General features: G+C 53.6%; 1 protein-coding gene across 1 annotated transcript; it reads right to left on the reverse strand.

Moving 5' to 3' along the window:
- Window positions 1-256: 256 nt before the first annotated feature.
- DZIP1L (DAZ interacting zinc finger protein 1-like) lies at window positions 257-8,564 on the reverse strand (the record flags this gene model as incomplete). Its single annotated transcript, XM_009577410.1, has 12 exons — window positions 257-417; window positions 1,898-2,090; window positions 3,273-3,409; window positions 3,879-3,923; window positions 4,722-4,752; window positions 5,299-5,439; window positions 5,941-5,991; window positions 6,336-6,431; window positions 6,553-6,690; window positions 6,910-7,071; window positions 7,459-7,583; window positions 8,480-8,564. Coding segments are annotated over 12 exons (1,365 nt in total), but the record flags the coding sequence as incomplete, so codon positions are not given.
- Between the last annotated feature and the right edge of the window lie 470 nt (window positions 8,565-9,034).

The raw sequence follows: 9,034 nt of genomic DNA on the forward strand, positions 1-9,034 counted from the left end.
TCGGGTTTTATAGCATATAGCTGACAGTTAAAACAAGCTTTCCTCCTTGTGTTTGACAGCTCTTTGGGTCCTGTGGGGTTCCCTGCGTCTTCTAGACAGTCTGGTTTCCCCCTGCGCAAAGAAACAGCCGCGGGATTTACTGAGCCCTAGGAAAATACCCTGGCAGGGTCAGCACACGCGTTGCAGATGGTGAAAGCCAGCAGTGCCCTGTTGCCCGGCTAGGTTTGGGGGATGGCGGGGTAAGACTTCTCCCGCTTCAGCCCCAGGAAGAAGGTGACACGGCAGCGCTGATGGTGTTCACCAGGACTGTCCCCACCACCTCGCTCACCCACCAGCGGTTGCTGGTACCTGAACCAGCTGTTTCCTCCAGCGAGTCCAGGTCCCACCCGTCGGAGTCGGTCTCATTCCCTGGCAGCACTGCGGAGAGCGCTGGCTCCTGTCGAGAGCTGAGCCCCACAGGGAATGGGGCAGGTTTCTTCCCTCCCAGCATCGCTTCTGAACTGGTGCACAGAGAGATGGGTCGGGCGTGGGGTTGCTCTGGCGTCCCCCCTTCCCCACCCCTGCAGCAGATGCAGGGAAGCCCTGCGATGCTCTGGGCTGTGATCTGACCCCGAGCAGGGTAGCCCATGGAGAAGCTCTGCCTTCACCATGGCTGCGGACAGGTCCATCATACCCACCGACTGCAAACACCTTCCTGCTGGCATCTCCAACAAATACTCACACCCATACCTTGCCTTGCATTTGGATAGTGCTTTGCTTGAGTTTAAAACCTAGATCTGGCTTTTTCTTGCTCCTGAAGCAAACAAGTAATTCCTTTTCCTCTCTTGCTCTTGGTCACAGATGAGCTCCTCTTCCTCTCTGCTGCCATCTCACACCCTCTCTATGTTGTTTCTTCTCTGCATGGTCTGCACAGTTTCTCCAAGCTTTTATTTTGCATCTTTACTACTTTTGCTCCAAAGCCCCAAGAGAACTCCTTTATCCCCTTGCAGAGGTTCTGGGAGGGGAAGAAGGAGCCGAACACCAGTGGGAAATGCCCCGTGTTTATCTCCAGCACCACATGGTGGGTACAAGCCCCCAGGTCTGACTTTGCTGAGTTGTTTGAGTCAGCCCGTACGGGCAGGAAGACCCCAGGAATCTCCTTTTCTAAACAAACCCCTTTGGGGTGCCACATCACCCACCGCTCAGCAGTTTCCAAAGGTGCTGGTGTTTGGGCAGTGCTCAGCACACTTGGGGCCAGGTTGTGGCCGAGGGTCCCGGGCACTGCCTACCTGCCTGGAGACCGAAAGGAGGCGATGGGACTCACCTCCACCGTGGGACAAGTCCTCGGTGGGGACTGCTGGCTTTGGAGGTCCACAGGGTGCCCCAGGGAGTCCTCGGGGGACTGTGGGTGGAGTGGGCTCTGCTCCGAGGAGCAGGCTGGGGGATTACTGAGGCTTCAGGCTCTACTGCAGCTGGTATTGCCATGGGCTGTGACCCACGAAGGGACCTGGAGCTCTTCAGGCTTTGAGCTGGAAGGCAATATTGAGAGCAAGGAGAACCACCTCCCATTACCTGGTAGTCCTGTGGGCTGCCCTTGGGGGAGCACGCAGCCCACCTGACACAGGGTTGTGTAGAAAAAAAGGGGGAAAAAGGGATTTGCAAGCACTGCCAAACCTGTATTTCACTCTTATGGGGCTTTTGGGGGCAGCTGATGTTTTTTCCTGAATATGTCAGGCCAACCCACGTGAGGTCAACAGGCAGAGAGCAATTGCAGAGACTTGCATCACCCTAAATGCCCTTTCCTGCCCTTTCTCTGTCTTGTTGTCTCACTGGGTAAGGGAATGGCATCCCGTGGCCGTTGGTGGGTGGCCACAGGTCCCCACAGTTGGTATGTAGAGAGGACAGGAGGTCACTTCACCTGGGATGATGGAGAGCTGTCGAGGCAAAGTAGTGCTGGGCTTCTTGCATCGCCTGACTTTCCCCATCACCGCTCGGATCAACTCATCCCGCAGGTGGAGGAGACCGGGAAATTTCTGAGCTTTCTGTTGCTGCTGAAGCCTGACCAGAGCCTGGAGGCTTTTGTAGGTCCGAGTGGAGATCCCCTTCGCAACCTAAAGCAGAGGATGGCTGAGGGGACCGCCGCAAAAAAGCTGTCCTCCCACAGTGCCAGGTGGTGAAACAAGCCCTCGGCAGCACTGCCCATATCTCAAGAGCATCCTGCAAGCTCCAAGCCCTGTCCAAACCCCAAGGTCAGGGACCCCCAAAACCCCCAGGTCTCACCAGCCCTGACACCCACCGTTTCCCCAGCGCAATGTAACCCGTGCAAACAGCCCACAATGAGGTTTCAGTCATCGTTTGCAAAGCCCTCATCTGCTGAAGAGTAAATCTCAGCTATTTTGGAAAATTTCTAGGCTACAGAGTAAGTGCAGCATTTTCTCTTAGGTGGTATTTACAACTTGAGCAGGTTTTGCGACCATGAACATCCTGGTCTGGTAGAGATGTGAAGTGATGAGAAGCAAAGGGTGAAGGGGGTGCACGCCTGCAGGCCTGGCTTTGGGCACCTCTGCTGCTTTTGATACCACCTCAGTGCTCCTGAATAACATGCCAGGGAAAGGGGGGGACATGCCAGGGCTCCAGCCTATGTGAGATGAACCCAGGAGTGCTCCTTACAAGTACCTCCAGGAAACAATCACACGAGAAGTTATTCAGTCACTTTCTCTTTGTGCCTTTGGGACCCGAAACAGAAAGGTGAGAAACGCAGGTTGATGGAGCAACGCCGGTCCCCAGCAGCCGTGCCCGCTGCCTGCCTGCTCACTGCCCTTGCACCAACTCTGCGAGGTGCTAGGTGGTGGTGTTGCATTGCTGGGAGCTCGGAAAGACTCGTAGGACATACTATTTAATATGCTTGGCATGAAAAGGAATTGGGCAGTCAAAGTCCCCTTGAAATCCCCGTGACAGGGGCTGCTGTGCCCTCAGACACCCTCCTTCCCTAGAAGAGAGGGAGCCCTGGGTAATTTAGCATATGAAAGGCTGCTTGTGAGAACGATTTGCTGGAGAGATACTAATAACCAAGCTCAGAGACAGAGGCACGGCAGTTTATTCCCTGTGCTACTGTGTGATTCTGCCTCCACCTTCCCATTTGCCTCTCAGAGTGTGATTGCTCCAGACGGGGATTTTTTTTTTTTTACTGCCTGTTAGTATTTCAGTTGTTCTTCCCCCCCTCAAAATATTTGTGTCCCTGCACTGGCTCAGGGCTGGCATTGCAAGGGCTGGCACAGAAGGGGCAGACTCACCCTCTTGACCCCCATGCTCTCCAGTTTTTCCTCCAGCACTTCCTCCAGGATGGGGCGAAACTGCTTCAGGAGGTTTGGGTTTCTCCGCAGGGCTTCCAGCAGCCTCCGCTTCCCACCCAGGGCAGCCTCCTCCCTGTCTGGAATAAAGGTGGGTGCTGGCACCAGCACAGCGACTCGTGGTCTGCGCCCTGGGGAGGGGGCTGGTGCGTCCCCCCTCCTCCTCTTTGAGGAGACAGGTCCCACCAGTCCCAGAGCAAGCAACTGGTTGCTCTCAGCAGACTACATCCCTCTATGAAGGGGCAACTTCCTCCACTAATTTGATTAATTCCTGTCCACAACTTTTCCAAAATCCCACCCACAGCCCAGCAACTGCCTGGGACAGCTTTCCCGGGTGAAGCGTTGGCAGCAGGGCTGGTCGTGGTGCTGTCATGCTCTGCACAGCTGAGAGGGGACCAGAGAGCTCATCCCCTCTGGCCCCAGCCCACCACCTCATCACCGCCACCTTTGCCCAGCACCCCCCCGTCCGCACCGCACAGCACCCCAAGCCAAATGCCAGCTTCATCCTGGTGCTCTGGGGATAGGGATGGTCCCAACTCCGGTACCCACCTGATGACTCTTCATCAGCCACCGCTTTGGTCACCTCCCAGGTCACTGCAGGGAAGAAAGGAGCCTGTGAGGGTAAAAGAGGAGCCGAGGCCACAGCGCAGAAGCAAGCGCTGATCACCACCTGGTTTTCCTATATGGAAAGTATGGACACACCTGTTCCTTTGGGGATCCAAGGCTGGCCCAGGTCCGGCACCAGCCCTTGGAGAACATCCCCGAGGGAAAACCCAGGGCGCTCACCCACCAAGGCCACCGGCTGGAGGATGTCAGTAGGCAAACAGCCCTCTGCTACCCCTCGGGGCTGGGGTCAACGATGTACCCCTTGGGTATTTGCTAATAGGCATCCCTGTTTCATGGCCTTTTTTGTTTTCTGAGCAGCAGCACCTGGCCGGGTGGGCAGCAGAGAAGTCCCCTTTTTCTTTCCCTGGCACTTGATTATAGAAAACCCAGATGGTAAAGAAGAAACCACAGCGTGCCTCAGTTCCTTATTTTTATGCAAATAACCACTGGAATCATTTTGGAGAAGGCAAGGTCAAGCTGTGAGCTCTTGATTGAAATCTCATTCCTTTGGGGTATGGCTGTAATGCAAAACCCACCCAAGAGACAAGTTAGTTTTGTGCCAGCGACCAGAGCTGTGGGCTACGCTGTTGTGGCAGATAGTCAAGGGACTGGAAGGTGTCCACTTCGTGGTTTCGTGTGAGAGGACATACAGCCAGCTCCCTGGAGAGGACTCCATGGCATGCTTTTGTAGAGGGAGACAGAGAAGACATTGTGGTCTGAAGGGCTGTTAGCTATGAAAAATTTATTTAGACCCAAATTGATTCACTTTAAAAATGCAATCATTACCTTCAGGTTTGCTGGCAGATAGTAGCTTGATCTGTAAAGAAATAGATTGGGCATCATTCAAAAATCATTTCTTTGCCTATAATTTTGTGTCAGTTTTCCTCTCTCTGCAGAGTATTATTATCAAACGCATTCAAAAAAAGGAGCGGAAAATAGCAAGAGCCTAAAGTGGGCGCGTACACTCCCCAAGTGCTATTTCCTTTAAGCAGACCATACCTGCAAGGGGTCAGCTTAGTGGCTTCCCTTTCCACAATATCATCACTAGCACATCAGATGCCATCCTGTTATACCCATGTGCTATTCACAGATCTGATAACGAGTAAAAGATGCTCCAAATTGTAATGCAAAGTGTTGCTCTGGTGATCTACACCCCAGTGGGCACGGTACGTGCCAGATGATATTCATGCAATGCTTCGTGTTTAATGAGTGCAAAAAAGCGCCGAATGTAGCAAAGCATTACAGAATGGGCTTGAAATTAGGCTTAGTCTTAACCCAGCAAATATTTTAAGGCTGCTTAGAGTTAAACATCTGCTTAAACCCTCGTGATGAACCGAGGCCTCCTTTTTTTTATTTCACTTGCCTTCTTCTCCAGGGACTTCGTGACCTTGGGCTGCTCCCTGAACCAGGTGCTGAGGGCATCCATCTGCTGATGGACACGGTCCATAACCGCCTGCTGGTCCTGGGATGGGGCAGCACGGAGTGTCTTGTTCTCCTTCTTCAACTGAGAGGGGCAAAAAAGGAACGAGAAGACTTGAAGATGGTAAAAATGGGTTTGGAGCCATCTCTTCCCTTCACCAGCAAGGGCAGCTCTCTGGATTTTTATTCATTATTGAGATGTCCTCCAAAGGGCAGATCGGGCCTTGCGGAAGATGTACAGCCATCTTCAAAGTCTGCTGGTGGCAAGCTCGTGTCTCCTCACTGGTTGCGATAGGCCACAGCTTTCGTTGCTGCATTTCATTTATTCTTTCCCCTTGACAACCTAATAACTGTACTCTGTTGCGCTGGGCTTTGAAGTCCAGCCAAGGCTTATTTTAAGTGTGTAGCCCCGCTCTTTCTGGCTACCACTTGCTGGGCTGATCCACAGAGAGGGCATCCCTGGTTTTTCTGAAGAGACCTAACATCTCTGAAGTTTGAAGCTAAGATGGAGAAAAACCATAAGGGAAACAGCCAGGTCTTTTCTGAGCGAGGTGCCTGGGCACTGCCAAGGACATCTGGCACCCACCTGGACCTCCTGTGCCCAGTTATCCCTCAGCGCCTGCCTCTGCTCTGCCCTCTGCCAAATTAAGCACACAGGCGTTTCCCTCCTGGGGTTGCGGGCTGGGGGCTTCTCGTGGGCATGGGCAACCGATCTCATTGTACTCGGAGAAATTCAGCTTCCCTTTGGGTCCCGAAGGACAGCTGGCACTGTAACAGTGGTGCCGATCCCACCCTACTCCATGTTCAGATGTACCATGCACGGTAAAGCCTTCTTCAGATGTTTTTAGATGTTGAGAAGGCAGCCGATTCAGGGGTAAATAAATTTCTTTTGTTTATTTGGTACTTTAAATGCTTTTCCTTGTGGTGAGCTTCTGCAGTGCTCCGTTGAAGATGGGTTTCCCTGCGGCAAGCAGGGCTGACCTGGGACTGTGACATGTCCTCTGTACCGTCCAGGTCCCATTTCTGGACTCGGACTGTCAGTGCTCTACACCAGCAGGAGCCCATTGCTACCTGAACCTGAACAGACATCCATGAAGCAGAAGCACACTTTGCATGCATGGATGGGGGTCCACCTCCATCAAAATGCACCTCCTGGGATGCGCAGTAGGGGTAAGGACATGGGCACCACACTGCTCACCTGCACTGCCATCCTCTCCTGCTTGCCCCGCAGCTCTGCCCGGCTTGGTGTCTGGCCCCGTGCCTCCTCGGTATCATCATTTTGCAGGGTCCCTAGGTTGGACACTGCCGCCCCTCTGGCCTGAAGCTCCTGCAGTTTCTGGAGTGGGGAGAGGAAGGACCTGTGTGTCCACTTTCCTCCTGGGGAGCCCAACCTTGGCCAGCCACTGCTTCCAACCCCAAAATGCTTGCGTGCCCCAAGAGCAAAGAAATGAGGTCTTTTTGGGCTGTGAACCTGTGATACCACCTGGACCAGGCGAGGCAGCAGGCTTGGACATCCCCTCGCCCACCTTGAGGAGCATGCGGGGTGCTTGCTCACCCCCTCCATGGCACTGCTCCTGCTGGCCACGTCCTTGAATTCTGCGAGGAAGAGCTGCCTCAGGCCGTCTATCTCTTCATGCAGCTTCATCCTCTCCTCCTCTTTCCACCTTTCCAAATCTCTCCTGCCCTCTTCTTCTCGCTGGCGAGCTCTCTCCGTTTCCTAAAGGGAGCGGAAAAATCGGGGCAGGAGATGTTTTGGCTGCAGACCAGAAGGACCAAGGGCTGGGGCCTCTGCCCTGGTGCCAGCGGGATGAGCACCAACGCTCTCATTGCACCCATCGCTGCTCAGAGCCTGCCTGCACACCATGGGGCGGTCGAGGCAGCAGAGCCTCCTGGGCAGGCACCCTTACAGTCCTTACTTCCACGTGACGCTTCCCACGGGAAATTTTTGGGGCAAATTTTCCAAAGAAATAAGCATGAGCCCCACCTTAACATATTTTTCAGCGCCTTTTTCACCTGCGCTTTAAAAATGTCCCATGTTTCATCACTTTTTCTCCCGCTTCTCCCCATTTTTTTCCAAACAGGCAGCGGTGCCCTCGCCCCATACCTGCTCCCTGCGCAGCTTCTCCGCTTCCCTCTCCGCTTCCAGCTGCTGCCGTGTCTCCTGCAGTTTCGCCTTCAGCTCCTCCACCTCATCCTCCATTTGCTTCACCCGCTTCATCTTCTGCCTCTCTGCAAAGCCCGGGGAAACAGAGGTGCCGTGAGCAAGGGTGCGATCTGCCAGCTCCTACGGGGATTTTGCTTTGGGTGGGGTGGAGAATCCTACTAAAGCACTGAGCAAAACCGCTGTAGGGTTTCAGGGTGGAGAAGCAGGTAGCTGAGCTGCAGGAAAAAACCATGACAAATGTGGCCATGTGGCCTCTGATTTTTTTTTTTTTTTTTAATTATTTTTGTAAACTTGGCTCGTGGAGCAGCGTGGCTTTGCGGTGGGCTTGCTCCCCCAAGCAGCCAAAGTGCCCTGCTTGGACGTTTCAGGCTACACCGGGGAAGGTACCTGTGGAACAAAGCTCAGCCTGTTGCATTGCATCAGCCCTGGGCTGGGGTTTCAACCTGCCAGCAAACAGCAAAAGCGGCTTTTTTATCTGCCACGTTCAAGTGCCGGGTGCAGGCGAAGCTGTAATGAGGCTCCGTGGCTCTCACAACACGTTACACCTGCAGCTTTCAAAGCGTTTTGCAAAGGAGCATCAATTCCTTGCCAAAAAAGGGGCACGGGGAAGGTGAACTCCTCTCCTACTCTAGCAAAACACTCTCCCAAACACCCCGATGTAGCTCCATCCCCACGGTTCCATGGAATTTTTGGGTGCAGAAGATCCTTAGGGAAACCGAGGTACAGAGATGAGCTGTAAATGCACATGCAGTCTCACATTCGGCTGCATGTCCTACCTGTGCTGAAGGGAAAGGCAGCAAGCAGAAAGCATTCAGTCAACATTCACAGAAATGCGGAAGAAGAAAGAAGTTATGAGAAGTTGTCTTTAACCTCCTATGGTCACTCTGGTTTCCAGCACCTACCTCCGATGGGGGGAAAACCTGCCTGGGAAAGTGGAGGGAGAAACCGTCCCAGTGCTCACCCGCCTCGGTGGCCTCTGCGTGCCGGCGCTGCACGTGGGCTTGCAGGAAGGAGTCGTTCATGAAGGCTTTATCGCAGCGGTGGCACTGGAGAGGGGGGAAGAGTCAGCAGAGGGACTGGGGTCTGGAGAAAGGGGCACTCCCCATCTCCCCTGCCTGGCAAATAAAGCTTTGCTGCTTTAAAACAAAAGGGGAGACCTCAAGAGACATGGCTGTTGTGTTGGAGGTACGTAGATGGAGAGTATTTGGAGTTTCTTCTGTCTGAAGCCTAAAAAAAACCCCTTTAGGGGTCAGGAGAAGGCAGAAACCAAGATGGTGCAGGGATGCTGCTTGGGGAAAAAATAATGCAGTGCAATAAGGTGGTCAAAGCGGCAGTGAGGTCCTGGTTGTAACAGGGTCCTGCACCGGCTCTGGAGAAAGGGAGAGCTACACTTGTGGGGATGACTAGGCTGTATGAACCTAAATCACCTGGTTTGGGTGGCTTTTACTCTCCAGGAGTAAGTGAGCAGGTTGATTTGGTGATGGAGAAGCAGCAGGCAAAAAGGCAGAAGGCTTCC

This window comes from Fulmarus glacialis, unplaced genomic scaffold (genome assembly GCF_000690835.1).
Source record: "Fulmarus glacialis isolate BGI_N327 unplaced genomic scaffold, ASM69083v1 scaffold8565, whole genome shotgun sequence".
Taxonomy (NCBI): Eukaryota; Metazoa; Chordata; class Aves; order Procellariiformes; family Procellariidae; genus Fulmarus; species Fulmarus glacialis.